Raw genomic sequence first — 21,214 nt, 5'->3', positions numbered from 1 at the left:
GGCTGAGGCAGGAGAATGGCGTGAACCCGGGAGGTGGAGGTTGCAGTGAGCTAAGATCGCGCCACTGCACTCCAGCCTGGGCGACAGAGTGAGACTCCGTCTCAAAAAAACAAAAAAAAAAAAAAAAAACAATTAAGCAGCGTGAGGTGGTACGGGTGGTATGTGTCTGTTAGTATCAGCTACTTGGGAAGCTGAGTCGTTAGGATTGCTTAAGCCCCGGAGTTTCAAGACCAGCCTAGGCAACACAATGAGATCTCATCATAAAAAAAAAGATAGAAAATGGTATGCCTGCATAGGGCACTTAGCGTGAATGGACCTTGTAGGACTGGAAGTTGCTCTGGGTGAGTGAGTGAGTGGTGAGTGAATGTGAAGGCTGGGACGTTCTTGTACGCTACTGTAGACTTTGGAAACACTGTAGCCTTAGGCTGCACTAAACTTAGAAGTTTTTTCTTTCTTTAATAATAAATTAACCTTAGCTTCCTGTAACTTTTTTATTTTATACACTTTAAATTTTTTTTTTTTTTTGGGATGTATTCTTGCTCTGTCACTCAGGCTGGAGTGCAGTGGCATGATCTCGGCTCACTGCACTGCCTGGGTTCCAACGATTCTCTTGCCTCAGCCTCCCGAGTAGCTGAGATTACAGGCATGCAACACCACACCTGGGTAATTTTTGTATTTTTAGTAGAGATGGGATTTCACCATGTTGGCCAGGTTGGTTTCAAACTTCTGACCTCATGATCAACCCTCCTCAGTCTCCCAAAGTGCTGGGATTATAGGCGTGAGCCACCATGCCCGGCACCTTTTTTTTTTTTTTGGAGACAGAGTCTTGCTCCGTCACCCAGGCTGGAGTGCAGTGGTGCGATCTTGGCTTACTGCAACCTCTGCCTCCCAGGTTCAAGCAATTCTCCTGCCTCAGTCTCCCGAGTAGCTGGGACTACAGGCACATGTCACCACGCCCGGTTAATTTTTTTATTTTTAGTAGAGGCGAGGTTTTGCCATGTTGGCCATTCTGGTCTCCAACTCCTGATCTCAGGTGATCCACCCACCTCTGCTTCCCAAAGTGCTGGGATTATAGGAATGAGCCACTGTGCTGGACCTGAGCCTTCTTCTAGGATACCTCCTGAAGGACCTGCTTGAGGGTAGTTTACAATTAACTTTTTTTTTTTTTAAAATAAGTACAAGGAGTTTGCTGGGCGCAGAAGCTCATGCCTGTAATCCCAGCACTTTGGGAGGCTGAGGCAGGAGGATCACCTGAGGTCAAGAGTTTGAGACCAGCCTGGCCAACATGGTGAAACCCCATCTCTACTAAAAACAGAAAAAATTAGCTGGGCATGGTGGCACTTACCTGTAATCCCAGCTACTGGGAAGGTTGAGGCATGAGAATCACTTGCATCTGGGAGGCGGAGGTTGCAGTGAGCTGAGATCACACCATTGCACTCCAGTTTAGTCGGCAGAGTGAAACTGTGTCTCAAAAAAAAGAGAAAAAATAGAAGGAGTACACTCTAACATAATGATAAAAAGTATAGTATAGCGAACACTTAAACTGGTAACATAGCCACTTATTATCATTATCAAATATTATGTACTATACATAATTGTATGTGCTATACTTTTATATGACTGGCAGCGTAGTAGGCTTGTTTACACCAGCATCACCACAAACCTGAGTGTTATGTTGTACTACAGCATTAAGACAGCTACAGTGTCACTAGGAGATAGGAATTTTTCAGCTCCAGTGTGATTCTGGGACCACTGTAGTATATGCGGTCCATTGTTGACCTACACGTCATTATGTGGTGCATGACTGTATTCGGATTCTTAGCCTTGGAATAACTGCTTACTTCATTATGTCGTCTAGTGTTGTGTTGTCATGCCTAAACATTTACATAATTGAAATACATATTATCTTATTATAAATAACTTTTTAAAATTTAAATAGGCACTTTGTTGACATTAAAAAATTATATGGGTAGGTAATGTTTTCTGTGAATTCCATTTCAGGATATTTATGGGGCAGTACAAAAGAGATCATTGGGTCTGAAGTGGTGGAGAACCACTGGTCTAGACTACAGGAATTTAACTGGTCCTTTAGAGTTTGATGATTTCATGTCATGTTTTAGTTTCTCTGATCTCTTTTGTAACCTAAGGTGAATATAGTAATCTGAGCTATTATTACCCATAATTAATATTTGTAACATTAGCAATTAATAGTGGTTTACAGTGTCAAAAATAAAATGTGTAGATGAATGTCTAAATGTAACATTTTATTTGGGAAGCAAGAATTGCAGTTCAGGGCATCCGCATAGATTAGATGGTCTTTGGTATGTCCAAAGAACAAAGAGAAAGGTGTATTTTTTTCTTTTTGTTTTTGAGATGGAGTCTCACTCAGTCGCCCAGGCTGGAGTGCAGTTGCGCCATCTTGGCTCACTGCAACCTCCGCCTACCGCGTTCAAGCAATTCTCCTGCCTCAGCCTCCTGAGTAGCTGGGACTACAGGCGCCCGCCACTACACCTGGCTAATTTTTGCATTTTTAGTAGAGACGGGGTTTCACCATATTGGCCAGACTGGTCTTGAACTCCTGACCTTGTGATCTGCCCACCTTGGCCTCCCAAAGTGCTGGGATTACAGGCGTAAGCCACTGCTACCGGCCTTTTTTTTTTTTTTTTTTTTTTTGAGACGGAGTTTCGCTTCTTGTTGCCCAGGCTAGAGTGCAATGGCGTGATCTCGCCTTACTGCACCCTCCGTCTCCCAGGTTCAAGGGATTCTCCTGTCTCAGCCTTTTGAGTAGCTGGGATTATAGGAAAGTGCCACCACGCCTGGCTAATTTTGTATTTTTAGACAGGATTTCTCCATGTTGGTCAGGCTGGTCTCGAACTCCCGACCTCAGGTGTTCTGCCTGCCTTGGCCTCCCAAAGTGCTGGGATTATAGGCGTGGACCATCTACGTTCAAGCAGTTCTCCCACCTCATTTTCTGATTTTTTTGTAGAGATGGAGACTCCCTATTTTGCCCAGGCTGGTCTTGAACTCCTGGGCTCAAGTGATCCTCCCGCCTCAGCCTCCCAAATTGCTGGGATTACAGATGTGATCTGCTGTGCCCTGCCTAGTACATTTTATGAAAAGGAGAAATGTTACATATTGTTCTGAAAGAAAGTTCATTGGCACTAGTAAAGTTTCGGAGAGCTGGCTATCAACCTCTGATTGGTGAGTGACAGTGGTGGGTAAGATTAGTCTTAGAGTCACGGCAGATTGTTTTAGTAGCTATTAAATAAAACTGGCTTCAGCTGGGTGCGGTGGCTCACGCCTGTAATCCCAGCACTTTGGGAAGTAGAGGCGGGCGGATCACGAGGTCAGGAGATCAAGACTACCCTGGCTAACACGGTGAAACATCGTCTCTACTAAAAATACAAAAAAATTAGCCGGGCGTGGTGGCGGGTGCCTGTAGTCCCAGCTACTCAGGAGGCTGAGGCAGGAGAATGGCGTGAACCCGGGAGGCAGAGCTTGCAGTGAGCCGAGATCACGTCACTGCACTCCAGCCTGGGCGACAGAGCGAGACTCCGTCTCAAAAAAAAAAAAAAACTGGCTTCAGGTTACAACAGGCAGTCTCAGCAGCTGGGCTTGTAATAAACTGAATTCTTGGAGCAGGTGCTGTGTGCCCCGAGCACTTTTTCCCCTTGGCCCCTTGACTCTGATTTAGTTGGGTATGACAGGAATGACCCAGTTTCTGTAATCAACTTTCACAAGATTTATCCGAGATTTATGGCCATGCGCCAGTCACCCGTGTCCTTCCTAGGTGCTCCTGCTCTCTACTTCTTGTCTTTTGGGGTAGTTGAGGGGTTCAAATATGCTGAGTAACCCTGAAGTCCTCTTTACCTTGTCCCTAGACAGCAGAGTGGTTTTCAGTTTTTTTTTTCTTTCAACCTAAACCACAGAGTATGCTCTGAACAGAGCTGTGTGTGTCAGTATTCTGCCCACTCACCTTTTATTTCAGTGCTTCTGTTTCCAAGCAATGATGGAAGTTCTCTTTTCTGGTGAGAAATCTTAAAATGTGACTTTTCTTCAACACCAGGGAGCAGAATCTAACTTTAATACTTAGCACCAGAGAGGACGTGCTGTTCCAGCCTGTGTCTGTGATAATGGACATCTTAGGAAATGGATGGTTGACAATTTAAGAAACAAAGCCCTAGAAATAAAGGATAAATGTTTGAGGTGACGGATACCCTATTCACCCTGATGTGATTGTTACACATGTGTGCCTGTATCAAAATATTGTATGTACCCACAAAAATTAAAAATTAAACTAAAAAAAGAAAGCCCTTGATTTATTCATCTTTCGTGTGTCCTAAGCCTGTTGTAAAGTGTTTTGAGGATCTTGGCTGAGCATTAATGGATTGGTATAAAATATTCTCTTGGTATGGTGTAAAGTGTTCGAAGATTTTTTTTTTTTTTTTAATCAGGAAATGTAATGATAGTATGTGGGCAAGGCGCATCTCTGTTCAAAAAGGTGGTAGCTCTGCTTCATTTTTGGAAGGCTTTCTTGAATCAGAGCAAAATCATAATTGTGTCAATGCAAAAGCAGTTGAGATGAATATTAAATTCAGCTGATTAGAGAAGCAAACAAAAAGAGCAGTCTACAGCAAGGTGCTTATCTACTGCACTGCTTTACTCACAGGAAAACAACCTCACTGGGTCAGCTCTTTAGATATTACAGCGCTGAACACTGCAGGAAAGCTGAGTTCTCCTCTCATGATGAACAGCTAGTTATGCAACCTTGCCGAACACTAAACATTCCTGAAACAAACAGGGTATCAAGATCAACAGTATTTATTAGAAACTCCCCAGAGACCTGGCCTTTTCTAGTAACTTGTGTCCAAAGCTCCAACAAGAAAGAAGCTTACTGTGGAAGTTTGGGAGTCTGTTGGGGACCCTTTACCTTTGTGTAGTATTGCCAGATTCAGCAAACAAAAATACCAAATGCATAGTGAACTTTAGATTTCAGATAAACAGCAAATCTTTTTTTTTTTTTTTTTTTTTTTTTTTTTTTTTTTTAGTGTAAGTATGAGACATGCATGGGGGCATACTTACTTAAAAATGATTTGCTGTTTATCTGAAATACAAGCTTAACTGAGCATCTTTGATTCTATCTGGCAATCTTGATGGGGACATAGGACAGAATGAATCTTGATAACTGGGTTTTATGAGCACATCCTGTTTCCACAAGGGCCATGGGTCAGGATGATGATTTTACCAGCAGGATGTTTAATTGGTAGGCAGAAGGAGGAAGGAATCTGAACAGGCCAAATGCTTCCAAGAGAAACGTTTCTGGACACCCCTCCCTGTATTCTCCTCCTCACCAACATTTTTCTCTTTAGACATGGTTTAGAATTTCAGTGTTTGGATACAGTTTCTTAATATATTAATCTAGAATCTCAGTGGAGTCTATGTAAATTATTACAGTTTACCTCTTGCAGATTTGTTGTTATTGATGGGCACCCATTCAGCTAGGATTTTTCATTATTTGTTGAGGCTGTTTTGTTTTCTGAGAAACCTGCTGGAAATGTCCCAGAAAATATTGATCTTTAGTGTTAGTCTTTGATCTGTAAAGGGCATAGCATCCGTTTTGCAACTACCTAACACCATTCCTAACTCTCCTTTCATCTGCCTGCAACTAAACTCAACAGTAATAAAGATCTGTTCATGACTTCTTGTTTTTTACCATGGTTTTAAAACTTGTTTATTACCACTGCTTTAAAAAGTGTAGATTTAGGGCCTGGCGCCATGGCTCATGCCTGTAATCCCAGCACTTTGGGAAGCCGAGGTGGGCGGATCACTTGAGGTCAGGAGTTCGAGACCAGCCTGTCCAACATGACGAAACCCCGTGTCTACTAAAAATGCAAAACTTAGCCAGGTGTGGTGGTGGGCGCCCGTAATTCCAGCTACTTGGGAGGCTGAGGCACGAGAATCACTTGAACCCAGGAGACAGAGGTTGCAGTGAGCTGAGGTCATGCCACTGCACTCCAACCTAGGTGACAGAGTGAGACTCCATCTCAAAAATAAATAAACAAATAAATAAAAAGTGTAAATTTAGGACAGAAATGCAAACCATGGTATTTTTGTTTTGCATTGTTTTCTCATTTATCATTATTATAAAGGTATTAGTTGAGCTTTTACACTTTTTCACTGAAATCAAATAATGTTTGAAAAATAAATTTTTCTGTTTCTAGTTCCACCACCCCCATGTTACTCCTCTAAGGAAAACCAATACTATTTCATAAATTTTATTTCAGTATGAAATTTAATTTCTAAAATTTCAGATCTCACTATTTCATAAAACAAAATCTATTTTATTAATGAGACTCTAGAAACAATTTATTAGATGCAAAACTTATTTGTACACATTTACATAGATTCAGGTACATAAGCAAACAAATACAAATTGTCTGGAGCTATTTTTCTAACACCTAGTAACATGCCTGAGGATTTATTTCACCTTCTTACACATAAAGTGTTTAACATTAATAATTAATTGATAGTAAACACAAGATCTATTTGCATGTCGCCATATTAGAAAATTAAAGGAGGCCGGGCACAGTGGCTTAAGCCTGTAATCCCAGCACTATGGGAGGCCTAGGCGGAAGGATCACTTGGGCCAGGAGTTTGAGACCAGCCTGGTCAACATAGTGAGACCCCATCTCTACCAAAAATGTAAATAAAAAAAAGAGATCACCTAGAAGTGATCTTTGTAATTGCCTTCAGAAAACACACCTCTGTTTAAACCATAAAATCGTATTTAAAATGTTACAGCTTTCATAAATGTTTTATTTTCAGTAGCGCTGCTTTTGCTCTGCTATTTTTTGTTTTTGTGGGTATTTTTATGTAGGATCCTGTTTGATGCCTATGGTGGGACAAAAGTATAGCTGCTTTTTTTTTTTTTCACCAAACTCCTATTCATCCTTAAAGACCCAGCTCAGATTCTACGTCTTTTCAGAATATACTCAAGATCAGGGACTTTTGTTGTGCTATGGATCCTTTTGGCAGGCATAAAATAATACTTTTAAAAGCAGGAAATAAATATATTACAAAGGAAATAGTTACACTGAAATATAGTAATCAAAATATTTTTTAAAAATTGATATATACGTAGGAGAATATGCATGGGAAAAATTGATACAGTAATATATGTTTTTATTAAGTAACATTAAATGATAAGATCTACCAGTGGGTCTAATAACTACTGAATTTTGAAGCAATCATGAGAATAAGTGATCTTTTAAAAAATATCTGCCACAAGTGTAAAGTAATAGGAAAATATCTTTGATTTCCATTGGTGACAAAATGCTGTAAATCTTGCTCTAGTTTGTTGCCTGAATTTATGAGTAAAGATAATGTTGAATTTTGAAAAGAGGTTAGTGAAAGTAACGATCCACCTTCCTCATCTGTCTCAGCTATTGCTGCATACCGTACATGTTGCAAGTTTTTGCTCACAAATTTAAAAATAATCATTTGTTTTGTTCCTCCCCACTTTGAAATCTGTGACTTGAAGGAGTTCAGGTGTGGTTGTCTTTGCTGTGCACATGTGGCCTGCGTGAATCCAGATGGCAAGTTCTGTGGTGGGGGATGCTAAGATCTTGCTCTTTACCTCACCTAGGCCAGGTCACCCTCCTTTGAGCCCATGTTAGCATGGGGCAGAGGGTGTCCCTTGCCTTCCCCTAAACTTAGCCTTGTCCTGTTCATGGAGGTGAAACTGCTGGGCCTGGGTGGCTAGATGGACACATCTAAGCTTGCCCAATGTGGCATCCGTTTTTTGGTGGGGAGGGGTAGGTGTGGTATATTGTCACCAAAGATGACTGCCAGTAATGCTTCCCATCCTTATTCATGCATGCCGCTTCTCCCATGAAGAGGTGGAGTCTATTTCCTCTTTCTCTGAGTCTAAGCTGGCCCATGACATGCTCTGGTAAATAAGTGCAATGATGTTGTATCAGTAGTTCTAGGATTAGCCTTTAAGAGGCCTTGCAGGTTCTGTTTTCACTCTCTTGGAAACCAGTTATCACCTGAGAAGTCTAACCTTGTTGGGAACAGGGGTCCAGCCAGACCTTAGTCATTCCAGCTACCTTCACCCAGGTGCCGATAATCTGAGTTGAGCCATCTTGGATGGTTCAGCCTCAGCCAGCTCCCAACTGAATGCAGTCACATGGGTGAACACAGCTGACAACACATGAATCAGAACAACAAAGCTCAGCAAAGCTGACCCACAGAACTGTTCCAAGTATGACCTGAATGTTTTAAGCCACTGTGCTTTGGGGAGTTTTTATGCAGCAATAGGTACTTGAAACAGGTAACAACTTTATACTGGAGATTTATGTGACTTTATCTTGTATATATTTATATTTTCTGCTAGTAAATTTACATACTTCGTATGATGAAATTATGTCATTATTGATGGTATAGATATGGTCAGGAGCTTGTCTGAACAAGTTTGAGAGCCATTGGTTAGGTTTAGAGAGTACGGCATTTGAGTTATCTCAGTATTTCAAAATATGTGGGTTTTTTTGTTTGTTTGTTTTAGACGTAGTTTCACTTTTGTTGCCCAGGCTGGAGTGCAGTGGTGCAATCTCGCTCACCACAACCTCTGCCTCCCGGGTTCAAGTGATTCTCCTGCCTCAGCCTCCCGAGTAACTGGGATTACAGGCACCTGCCACCACGCCCGGCCAATTTTTTGTGTTTTTAGTACAGACGGGGTTTCACCATGATGGCCAGTCTGGTCTTGAACTCCTGACCTCAAGTGATCCACCCACCTTGGCCTCCCAAAGTGCTGGGATTATAGGTGTGAGTTTTTTTTTTTTTTTTTTTTTAATCTGAGACAGGGTCTCACTGTGTTGCCCAGACTGGAGTGGCATTGTGCAATCCTAGCTCACTGGAGCCGTGAACTCCTAGACTCAAATGATCTTCTTGCCTCAGCCTCCTGAGTAGCTGGGACTATAGGTGCACACCACCATGGCTGGCTAATGTTTAAATTTTTTTTGTAGAGATGGGGTCTCGCTGTGTTGCCCAGGCTGGTCTCAAACTCCTGGCCTCAAGGGATCCTCCAGCCTTGGCTTCCTGAAGTGAGCTGCCACACCTGGCCAGTTTATTTTTAGTAGTATTATATCAGATGCAGTAACTGTACATAAAGGGTAGTTAGTGCTTGTGCCAGGTAATAAAGTAGATGGCTTATTTAATCTTTATAAATAACCTCATTTGAGAGGGCTTTATAGATGAGGTAATTTAGGTTGAGGTATAAATTCACCTGCCTGAGGTCACATAGCTAGTAAGTAATGCAGCCAGGAGTTGAACCCTGGTTTGTGTTTGTATTGCCTCCATCCCTGTTCCCCCATCCCCACCCCTGGTTTTAAGAACATGTATGTTAACTAGCATTTTTTAGGAGAAAGCAAGTTTATTAAGAAAGTAAAGGGGCCAGGCGTAGTGGCTCACGCTTGTAATTCCAGCACTTTGGGAGGCCAAGGCAGGTAGATAACCTGAGGTCAAGAGTTCGAGACCAGCCAGGCCAATATGGTGAGACCTTTTCTCTAGTAAAAATACAAAAATTAGGCTGGGTGTGGTGGCTCACGCCTGTAATCCCCGCACTTTGGGAGGCTGAGGCAGGTGGATCATGAGGTCAGGAGATCGAGACCATCCTATCTAACATGGTGAAACCCCGTCTGTACTAAAAATACAAAAAATTAGCCAGGCGTGGTGGCGGGCACCTGTAGTTCCAGCTACTTGGGAGGCTGAGGCAGGAGAATGGCATGAACCTGGGGGGCGGAGATTGCAGTGACCCGAGATCGTGCCACTGCACTCCAGCCTGAGTGACAGAGTGAGCCTCTGTCTCAAAAAAACAAAAACAAAAACAAAACAAAACAAAAATTATCCGGCATGGTGCTGCACGCTGGTAATCCCAGCTACTCAGGAGGCTGAGGCAGGAGAATTGCTTCAACCCGGGAGGCTGAGGTTGCAGTGAGCCAAGATCACCCCACTGCACTCCAGCCTGGGCAACAGAGTGAGACTCCATCTCCAAAAAAACTTACAATAAAGGAATAACGAATGGCTACTCCATAGGCAGAACAGTCCCGAGGACTGCTGGGTGCCCATTTTTATGGTTATTTCTTGAGTATATGCTAAACAAGGGGTGGATTATTCATGCCCCCCTTTTAAGACCTTGTAGGGTAATTTCCTGACGTTGCCATGGCATTTGTAAACTGTCATGGCGCTGGTTGGAGTGTAGCAGTGAGGATGACCAGAGGTCACTCTCATCTCCATCTTGGTTTTGGTGGGTTTTAGCTGGCTTCTTTACTGCATGCTGTTTCATCAGCAAGGTCTTTAATGACCTGTATCTTGTACCGACCTCCTATTTCATCCTGAGACTTAGAATGCCTAACAGTCTGGAATGCAGCCTGGTAGGTCTCAGCCTTATTTTACCCAGCCCCTATTCAAGATGGAGTTGCTCTGGTTCAAACGTCTCTGACATATTTCCCCCCTCCCTTTTACAAGAGAACTCTTAATCCTAAGGGCTGCAGAGGGATGAAGATCCACCTTCTGTAACTTCTTTATGCTGAACAGGGGTGATGATATTCCTGCCTAGCTGTTGGGTCTCTTGCATTCAGGGTAGAGAGGAGCTCAGTTCGAAAGCGTTGGTATGGCGAAAGCCATTCATAACTCTTGAGTTCTGACAAAAGGTGATATCTGGAAGATTAATAAGTGTTCAGTTTAAGAAAACATTTAGTAAGCTTATCCTGCATTTCTACACAAAGAGTATAATCACAGCAATATATTCCACAACAGCAAAATAAAGTAAAATTATCCCTAGTAAACTAAATTAGAAAGTTTTCCATGAACTGGGCAATTGTTGAAATCAAGCTAATAAGGAGTCACTAGCCAATTCCAGTATGTGCCCAGAATTAGAATAACATTACCCATCACTCTTGTTTCTTCTGAGCAGCAGCCAGAGATCACTGGTTGGTTCACAGGAGTAAGTGGGATCATTCTCTTGTCTTCCATAGGCCTGTGGGACACAGGTCAGAAACTGTGTAGACAAGGAATGAGGCCAGTTTTCCCAAGTGGCTTTTATTGGCTCTTTAAGTCAAGTTTGATTCCTTAAAGGAACGCACACCATCCCAGTTAAAGCCTTGGTAAAATAACCAGTTTCTCCAATTGTGTCCCAAGGTCACCCAGTCAGTGCTGCAGACTATTTCCTTTGGGTTGGGGGGCGGGTCTCCTTAGTATCCTCCTTTCTGTGGTTTGCCAGAAAGATGTTACTGGAAAGGGGTCCTGATCTAGACCCCAAGAGAGGGTTCTAGGATCTTGCAAAGGAAAGAATTTGAGGGGAATCCATAGAGTAAAGTGAAAGCAAGTTTATTAAGAAAGTAAAGGAATAAAGAATGGCTACTCCATAGGCAGAGCAGCCAGTAAACTAGGCTTGTAACTTAAGAGATACGTTTAACTTACAGAAACAAACCACTGATGTGTGTGTATAAGCCATGAGAGAGATATGGGACTTAATTTTGCTACAAAAGAGAATTTAATTTCCTGCATAATCAGCTTCCCCCTATTCCACTGAATTAATTTCATCAACATATAAGGTGGATATTTTCTCCTGTCTTTTTTTTTTCTTTTTTTTTGAGACGGAGTCTCGCTCTGTTGCCCAGCCTGGAGTGCAGTGGTGCGATCTCGGCTCACTGCAAGCCCCGCCTGCCGGGTTCACGCCATTCTCCTGCCTCAGCCTCCCGAGTAGCTGGGACTACAGGCGCCCGCCACCACGCCCGGCTGATTTTTTGTATTTTTAGTAGAGACGGGGTTTCACCATGTTAGCCAGGATGGTCTCGATCTCCTGACCTCGTGATCCGCCCGCCTTAGCCTCCCAAAGTGCTGGGATTACAGGCGTGAGCCACCGCGCCCGGCCTTTCTCCTGTCTTAAGCAATCTCCCTCCTTTGACCCCTGTGCCCCTTCAGAACAAGGGTAGGCTGTGCTCACTTGCCTCCCAGTCTTTGGAACTCACCCCCGCTGGGCTTTGCCCTATTGCCCCACCCAGACTGCTCATAGGAAAGGTTATGTCATGTTGCTGGATTCAGTGGCCAGGCCTCAGCTGTCACCTTACCTGACCTGGTTTTAGCATTGGACATGGTTGTTGACTTTCTTCATTGGCTTCCAGGACACCACACTCTTCAAGTTTCCCTTCCCTCCCCTCCCCTCCCCTCCCATCCCCTTCCCCCTCCCCTCCCTCCCATCCCCTTCCCCCTCCCATCCTCTTCCCCTCCCCTTCCCTCCCTTCCCCTTCCCCTCCCCTCCCCTCCCCTTCCTCTTCCCTTCCCTCCCCTTCCCCTCCCTTCCCCTCCCCTCCCTCCCCTTCCCCTTCCTCCCTCCCCTTCCCTCCCTTCCTCCCCTCCCCTTCCCCTCCCCTTCCCCTTCCCTTCCCTTCCCCTCCCCTCCCTCCCCTTCCCCTTCCCCTCCCTTCCCTTCCCCTTCCCCTCCCTTCCCTTCCCTCCCTCCCCTTCCCCCTCCCTTCCCCTCCCTTCCCTTCCCCCCTCCCTTCCCTCCCCTTCCCTTTCCCTCCCGTCCCCTTCCCTTTCCCCCCTCCCCTTCCCCCCCTCCCCTCCCCTCCCTCCCCTTCTCCTCGTCTCCCCTCCCCTTCCCCTCCCTTCCCCCCTCCCCTTCCCCTCCCCCCCCCCCCCCCCCCCCCCCCCCCCCCCTCCCCTCCCCTCCCCTTCCCTCCCTCCCCTTCCCTCCCCTCCCCTTCCCCCCTCCCCTTCTCCTCCCCTCCCCTTCCCCTTCCCTCCCCTCCCCTTCCCTCCCCTCCCCTCCCCCCCTCCCCTTCCCCCCCCCTTCCCTCCCCTTCCCTTCCCTCCCCTTCCGTTCCCTCCCCTTCCCTTCCACTCCCCTTCCCTTCCCTTCCCCTCCCCCTTCCCTCCCCTTCCCTTCCCCTCCCCCTTCCCTCCCCTTCCCTTCCCTCCCCTTCCCTTCCACTCCCCTTCCCTTCCCTTCCCCTCCCCCTCCGTTCCCCTTCCCCTCCCCGCCCCTTCCCTTCCCCTTCCCCTCCCCTCCCCTCCCCTCCCCTTTCCCTCCCCTCCCATCCCCTCTCCTTCCCTTCTCCTTCCCTCCCCTCGTTTCCATCTATTGCCCAGGCTAGAGTGCAATGATGTGATCTCAGCTCATTGCAACCTTAACCTCCCCGGCTCAAGCGATTCTCTTGCCTCATACTTCCAAGTAGTGAAACTCCAGGCACAAGCAACCATGCCCAGCTAATTTTTGTATTTTTTTTTTTTTTTTTTTTTTTTTTTTGGAGACGGAGTCTCGCTCTGTCGCCCAGGCTGGAGTGCAGTGGCGCAATCTCGGCTCACTGCAAGCTCCGCCTCCCGGGTTCACGCCATTCTCCTGCCTCAGCCTCTCCGAGTAGCTGGGACTACAGGCGCCCGCCACCACGCCCGGCTAATTTTTTGTATTTTTAGTAGAGACGGGGTTTCACCATGGTCTCGATATTCTGACCTCGTGATCCGCCCGCCTCGGCCTCCCAAAGTGCTGGGATTACAAGCGTGAGCCACCGCGCCCGGCCTAATTTTTGTATTTTTAATAGAGACAGGGTTTCACCATGTTGACCAGGCTGGTCTCAAACTCCTGACTTTAGGTGATCTGCCCGCCTCAGCCTCCCAAAATGCTAGGATTATAGGGGTGAGCTACCGCACCTGGCCCACACTCTCTAAGTTTCTAACTCCCTCCTGGCCAATTCTTGCCAGGTTGGGGATTGGTTTTAACTTTTTGGGATCACAAGTTCCTTTTAGAATCTGATCATCCCTGTGAACCCACATCTTAGAAAAAACTGTATGTATGTTTATGTTAACAAAATTTATCACAAATATTAGTTTTCATCCTTTTCAATTATGGTGACTTTTTTTTTTTTTTTGAGATGGAATTTTGCTCTTGTTGCCCAGGCTGGAGTGCAATGGCGTGATCTTGGCTCACTGCAACCTCCGCCTCCCGGGTTTAAGTGATTCTCCTGCCTCAGCCTCCCGCATAGCTGGGATTACAGGCATGCGCCACCATACCCAGCTAATTTTGATTTTTAGTAGAGATGGGGCTTCTCCATGTTGGTCAGGCTGATCTCGAATTCCCGACCTCAGGTGATCCGCCCTTTTCAGCCTCCCAAAGTGCTGGAATTATAGGCATGAGCAACCATGCCTGGCCAAAATTCTGGTGACTTCTAAAAAGGTCTGATTTCTTTCTTTAAGAGTTAATGGTTGTTGTCTGGGCAACATAGTGAGATGTTGTCTCTTAAAAAAAATACAAAAAGTGTTAGCTGGACATGGTTGCTTGTACCTGTAGTCCTAGCTACGTGGGAGACTGAAGAGGGAGCATTGCCTGAGCCCTGGGAATTGGAGGCTGCAGTTAGTTATGGTTGTGTCACTGCACTCTCACTGAGGTGACAGAGCGAGACCCCCTTTCTTTAAAAAAAAAAAAAAAAAAATTAGATGTGGTGCCTCACGCCTGTAATCCCAGCACTTTGGGAGGTCAAGGTGGGAGGATCACTTAAGGTCAGAAGTTCAAGACCAGCCTGGCCAACATGGTGAAACCCTGTCTCTCCTAAAAATACAAAAATTAGCCTGGGCGTAGTGGCGCATGCCTGTAGTCCCAGCTAATTGGGAGGCTGAGGCAGGAGAATTGCTTGAACCCAGGAGGTGGAGGTTGTAGTGAGTCAAGATCGTGCCACTGCACTCCAGTCTGGGCAATAGAGTGAGATTCTGTCTCAAAAAAAAAAAAAAAAGTAATGATCGTAAGCTGAAATAGTGTTTATAATACAATTTTGATCAATTTATAGAGTTCAGTTTCTTCTTTTTTTTTTAAGTGACAAGGTCTCGCTCTGTTACCAAAATAAAAAAAAATAAGTAAATAAATAAAAGATTTTGTATATAATCTACCTACAATTTATTTTATTTTTTTATTTTTATTTTTTTAGCTGGAGTCTTGCTCTGTCACCCAGGCTGGAGTGCAGTGGCATGATCTTGGGTCACTGCAACCTCCACTTCCCGAGTTCAAACAATTCTCCGGCCTTCGCCTCCCTAGTAGCTGGGACTACAGGTGTGCACCACCATGCCGGGCTAATTTTTGTATTTTTAGTAGAGATGGGGGTTTTGCCATGTTGGCCAGGCTGGTCTTGAACTCCTGACCTCGGGTGGTCCTCCTGCCTTGCCCTCCCAAAGTGCTGGGATTACAGTTGTGAGCCACCGTGCTTGGCCACCCCCAAGGATTTAATACTTCTGTTTTTTCTAATGTGAATTGTCAGTTTCATATTACTTGTTAGTTTATTTAGAGGGATTTAACATGCTTGCATATGATCATAACCCTTTATGGTCAATCATACTGATTATATATTATTTTAGTATGTGGTATTCTCTTTTATGCTAATTTTGATTTTTTAGCATGTAGAAATTTTTGAAGACCTTTAGAAAATTGTATTTATGGCCTTTCTTGGTGGGTAATATTTTCTGTGTTTCATTTGCTCTTCTTTACCAGGCACCCGACAGGAGGATCCTTTATTCGTCCGAACAAGGTAAATTTTGGAACAGACTTTCTTACTGCAATTAAGAACCGCTATGTGTTAGAAGATGGACCAGACGAAGATAGAAAAGAGCAAATTGTTACAATTGGAAATAAACCTGTGGAGACTATCGGTTTTGACTCTCTTATGCGACAGCAAAGGTAAGTGGAGTTTATAATGGCAGAGCTGACTTTTATGGTTTTATTAAGGTTCAGAATTGAAATACCCATGACTGTATATGGATGCTCACAACTTTGCTCCTAAACTGGTGTATGGTTCCACAGAAACTGAATCAAAATCTGAGGAATCCAAGAATTATTTAGGGAAATTAAAATTCTTATGTTAGCACAGGATTGGTAGATTTATCCAGTTTGCAATTGAAACATTTATTGGCCCATTATTGGTATTCATATCATATTATCTCGTGTTGACTAAGTCACTAAGGCTGACTTTGGGTTCTTTTCTATTTCATGGTGATGGTAAGTTGGGAATGGAAACAGCAGTCCGAATTGTTCCCTATGCCGCGGAGCGTGCTGGTGCCATCTATTAATAGTAGGGAGTAGTTCTCACCTCTGGCTGCACATCTTCATCACCTGGGGAGCTGTGAAACATGCGGCATCCTTGGTCCCATCCCAGATCTGCTGAATCACAATTTTGGGATATGGGCTCTAAATAATGCATTTTATTGTATTGTATTGTATTTTTATTTTTATACAGACAGGATCTTGCTATGTTGCCCAGGCTGGTCTTGAACTCTTGGGCTCAAGTGATCCTTGGCTTCCCAAAGCACTGGGATTACAGGCGTGAGTCACTGCACCCCGCCTTAAAATAATGCACTTTAAAACTGCTGCACGAGAACATTCTCTTTTCTCTGAAACTGTATATTATGACTTTGTACAAGGAGGCTTTGTAGTCATTCCAGTGAACTGCTTGAATCAAAGAGAGAGAATGTTAATATTTATACAAACCCAGTCATGGCTGCACAAGAACTGGCCAGGCCTTGCAGCGTACTACTGTGGTGAGTGACCTGGACGAGGCATCTGAGTAAGGACCCCTGGTGGCCACTGTGAGAATAAATTTGTGGCCACTTGGAGGCCTGCAATATATTTTCTTTCAGTCTCTAAAAGAATTAAGCTATAGTTCTGTCCAAAGTAAATTTCTTTACTATCTTTTGTTATTGTTGTTATTAATAAAAGTGCCCATGGGGACAATGTGGAAAATAAATACATTTCTTGGTACATCTACTCTTTAGCATACATGGCCCCCATTAAAAAAAAAACAGAATAAATCAAGAGTTTTAGAAAAAGGAACAAATGGACTGTTCTTTATAAAACAAAATACCTTTATTGTTGAGAATTTAGAAATTACAAATTGAACAAAAAAGTATAACTAATGCCACCACTTAGATATAAGTATCGCAAACAGGCTGGGTGTGGTGGCTCATGCTTGTAATCTTAGCACTTTTGGAGGCCGAGGCAGGCAGATCACTTAGGCCAGGAATTTGAGACTAGCCTGGCCAACATGGTGAAACCCTGTCTCTACTAAAAATACAATTAGCTGGGTGTGGTGGTACGCGCCTGTAGTCCCAGCTGCTTGGGAGGCTGAGGCAAGAGAATCGCTTGAACCTGGGAGGTGGACGTTGCAGTGAGCTGAGATCGTGCCGCTGCACTCCAGCCTGGGTGACAGAATGAGACTCTGTCTCAAAAAAAAAAAAAAAAACAACATAACTATCATGAACAGTTTTTACTGTTTACCCTACTGATTTACTTGGATTTAAAGAACTACATGCTTCGTAGGGTTAGAGTTCTTTGCTTTATTTTTTCCCATTTAAAATACAAATAGCCTGGGCAACATGGCAAAACCCTGTCTCTACAAAAAATAAATAAATAAATACCAAAATTAGCTGGGTGTAGTGGTTCGTGCCTGTAGTCCCAGCAATTTGGGAAGCTGAAGTGGGAAGATCACCTGAACCCAGGAGGTCAAGGCTGCAGTGAGCCATGATTGCACCACTGCACTCCAGCCTAGGTGACATAGTGAGACCTTATCTCAAATGACAGACAAACCAAAAAAAAACCCCAAATATTTACGTATCTCTTACCCAAAATAAACATTTTTTTTTATTGGTTATTCTCTTTCAGAGAATATTATGGGCTCTGAGAATATTAACAAATTGCAAATGGATTTTCATCCCCTAGTTTATGAACAACTATGTAACTCATGAATTTTTCTATAAATGACCCTACTACTTGAGTATCATTGCATTTAATCATTAGCTAGTGTCTTTCTTGATTGAAAAGGTAAAATTTTAGAGATTTTGGAGCAATCTCGTTTGTTGGCTGGAGATTAGTCAATTCAGAAATTATGAGACAGCTTGGTGGAATGCAGCCAGTGTTGGAGTTAGGCTGGGTTCAGACGCCAGCTAAGGCACTTTTGGCTCTGACAGAAGTTAGAGATAGCTACTTATTGTTTCTAAGCCTCAGTTTCCTCAGTTACAACATAAAACCTAAGATATAAGTGCTGTTGTGAATAACAAATGAGATCCTACAATTAATGATAGCTGTCAGGAGTTGAAACCTCTACTTTAAGCCATTGTCTTATCTCCTCAATAAAATCCAGTTGGCCAGCTTTGAGATCGTACCACTAAGAAAAGACTTACTCAATAAAGGAATCAAAAACAAATTTAAAAATCCATTATGTATGGTTTATCTTGGAGATGGCTTTGGCTCTGGAGTGATGCTTGGATTGAGATCTGAGTCCTCATGCTTAGTGCCAAGTTGACCTGGCAAGGAAGGCTATTTTAAATTTTAGGGGGAAGGAGCGACATCTGTCGGACACAGTGCAAACTACAGTTTGAAGTAGTTGGCTGTTTCATGAGATTCCTGTAGTTCTTTTTGGTGATGTCATAAGCCTACAACGCTGGCTTTTGGGCGGTTGCTGCGATAAAACGCAAGTATTTATGTACATCTATCATGCATCAATAGGAATATTTGTTTTATAAAAAAGCAAGTATCTCTTAAATCAGTGTGGAACTGGAAATGGAGTTGGTGGCATCCAGTCTGATTCCAGGGTTTGGGAAGTTGGGCAGTGCCCAGCAGACACTGAGTTGACAGGACATAAGTAATGATTAAGTTGTTTGGCCCTAACCACATACTTAATTGGAACTGTGAGGTATTTATTTTGGCCTAAGTACCATGAAAAAAATTATGGAAACCCTAAGGACCCTGTGGCCTGAGAAAGTTTCGGACCCTCTACCCTTGAATTCTGCTGCTGCCTTTTGTACCCTAGTTTTTCTTTCTTTTTTTTTATTTTATTTTTTTTTTTTTTTTTTTGAGACAGAGTTTTGCTCTTGTTGCCCAGGCTGGAGCGCAATGGTGTGATGTTGGCTCACTGCAACCTCTACCCTCCCGGGTTCAAGCAAGTCTCCTGTCTCAGCCTCCTGAGTAACGATTCTCCTGTCTCAGCCTCCTGAGTAGCTGGGATTATAGGTGCCCGCCACTACGCTAGGCTAATTTGTGGTATTTTTTTTAGTAGAGACAGGGTTTCACCATGTTGGCCAGGCTGGTCTCCAACTCCTGACCCCAGGTGATCTGCCCGCCTTGGCCTCCCAAAGTGCTGGGATTACAAGCGTGAGCCACTGTGCCCGGCCATGTATTTGTTCTTTTGTGACTGGCTTATTTCACCTAGCATAATGCACTCAAGGTTCATCCACATTGTGGCATATGTCAGAATTTTCTTCCTTTTTTTTAAGTTCACACAATATTGCGTTGTATATGCGTGCCACGTTTTGTTTATCCTTTCATTTATTGATGGACACTTGGGTTGCTTCCACCTCTTGACTACCAGGAATAATGCTGCTGTGAACTTGTGCATATACCGTGGCCTTTTAGAGATGTGAAGTCTGAGGCACAGAGGTGCTAATTCAAAGCCAAAGGAGATGGTGGAATTGGGATTTGAACCCAGGTAGTCTGGTTCCAGATTCTGTGTTCTTAGACATTATGTATGCAGATTCTTTTCATGAATAGGAAACACAAGATTCTCTACACTTAACAAATGGGTGCTGGAAGTATCTGGTCATGCTGAAGCTGGGCGCGCTGTCTAGGAAGTACCTTAGGGAGGCTTTTACATGTGAGTGCAAGAAGCGCTCCATAGCATGTACTTCTGCTTGATTGGGAACAATCTAAATGTCAGCAGAAGAGTATCTACATTCCTTGTGGTCTGTTCATATAACAAACACTGTAAGGTGTGAAGATGAATGTCCTGGAGCTCCATGTGTCACCGAGCGAAATCTCACCACTCAACAATAGACTGTTGAGGGAAAGTCAGGTGCGGAAGGCTCTGCGGAGTAGAATACCATTTATATCAAGTTTCAGAATATTAAAAAATGCTGTAATTGTTTAGGGATATGGAAATATATGGTAAAAATATTAAGAAATGCTTAAGATTAAATAAACACCAAATGTAGTATAAGGCCCTGGGGAGGGCCGGGCGCAGTGGCTCACGCCTGTAATCCCAGCACTTTGGGAGGCCGAGGTGGGTGGATCACTTGAGGTCAGGAGTTCGAGACCAGTCTGGCCAACACGGTGAAACCCCGTCTCTACTAAAAACACAAAAATTAGCCAGGCGTGGTAGCAAGTGCCTGTAATCCCAGCTACTGGGGAGGCTGAGGCAGGAGAATCACCTGAACCTGGGAGGCAGAGGTTGCAGTGAGCCTAGATCGTGCCACTGCACTCCAGCCTGGGCAACACAGCGAGACTCCAGCTAAAAAAAAAAAAAAAAAAAAGGTTACCCCTGGGAGTAGAGGGAGAATTGTGTTTGGAGAGGGCCCCAGAGGACTTCAGTTGCATTTGTAATGTTTCTAGTGCTCTTTTTCTTTTTTGTAATGCTTTATTTCTTAATTTGGGTGGTGGTTACTGGTATTTGTATATTATTTTTGGTACCCTTTTATATGTCTGAAATGTGTTTAATTTTTTAAAGGGCCAGTGGATAGCATACGTGCTTATGTATCCATGTGAACTCTGTTTTTCATGCAGTCAGCTGAGCAAGTTGCAAGAAGTTTCTCTGCGGAACTGTGCAGTAAGTTGTGCTGGTGAAAAAGGAGGAGCTGCCGAAGCATGTCCTAGTATCCTTTTCACCGAGAGCTTGTTACTGGAATCTGACTTTGGATTTGATACCTGTGCCAGAGACTGCTAATTGCCTACCCATTGCCCATTCTTAACAACTTCCTTCCTAATGCAGTTCAGTTTTGCTTGGTGTAGTTGGGGCCCAGATAAATTATTTACCTTCCCAGACCCCTTTGCTTGCAAGTTTGCCAGCATGACTTCCCCCAGTTGAGGTGGAAGTTTCTAGACCGGGCTCCTTGAAAGGGGGCACACTTGGCCGGGCGCAGTGACTCACGCCTGTAATCCTAGCACTTTGGGAGGCTGAGGCAGGTGGATCATGAGGTCAGGAGATCGAGACCATCCTGGCCAAGATGGTGAAACCTGTCTCTACTAAAAATACAAAAATTAACCAGGTGTGGTGGCGTGTGCCTGTAGTCCCAGCCACTCAGGAGACTGAGGCAGGAGAATTGCTTGAACGCAGTAGGCGGAGGTTGCAGTGAGCCGAGATCGCGCCAGTGCACTCAGCCTGGCGACAGAGCAAGACTTCGTCTCAAA

The 21,214-nt window shown here is 44.2% G+C and overlaps 1 protein-coding gene across 3 annotated transcripts in view; it reads left to right on the top strand.

Moving 5' to 3' along the window:
• TBCE (tubulin folding cofactor E) overlaps nucleotides 1-21,214 on the top strand; it is a 77,289-nt gene that overhangs the window by 27,638 nt on the left and 28,437 nt on the right. For all 3 annotated transcript variants that reach the window (XM_003267281.4, XM_003267282.4, XM_003267283.4), the window contains exons 4-5: nucleotides 15,536-15,721; nucleotides 20,591-20,679. In XM_003267281.4, the coding sequence (XP_003267329.1) occupies nucleotides 15,536-15,721; nucleotides 20,591-20,679 (275 nt within the window). The remainder of the gene's footprint in view (nucleotides 1-15,535; nucleotides 15,722-20,590; nucleotides 20,680-21,214) is intronic.

Source organism: Nomascus leucogenys, chromosome 5, assembly GCF_006542625.1.
Source record: "Nomascus leucogenys isolate Asia chromosome 5, Asia_NLE_v1, whole genome shotgun sequence".
NCBI lineage: Eukaryota > Metazoa > Chordata > Mammalia > Primates > Hylobatidae > Nomascus > Nomascus leucogenys.
The sequence above is the reverse complement of the archived record's forward strand: the minus strand, read 5'-3'. Positions and strand labels throughout refer to the sequence as shown.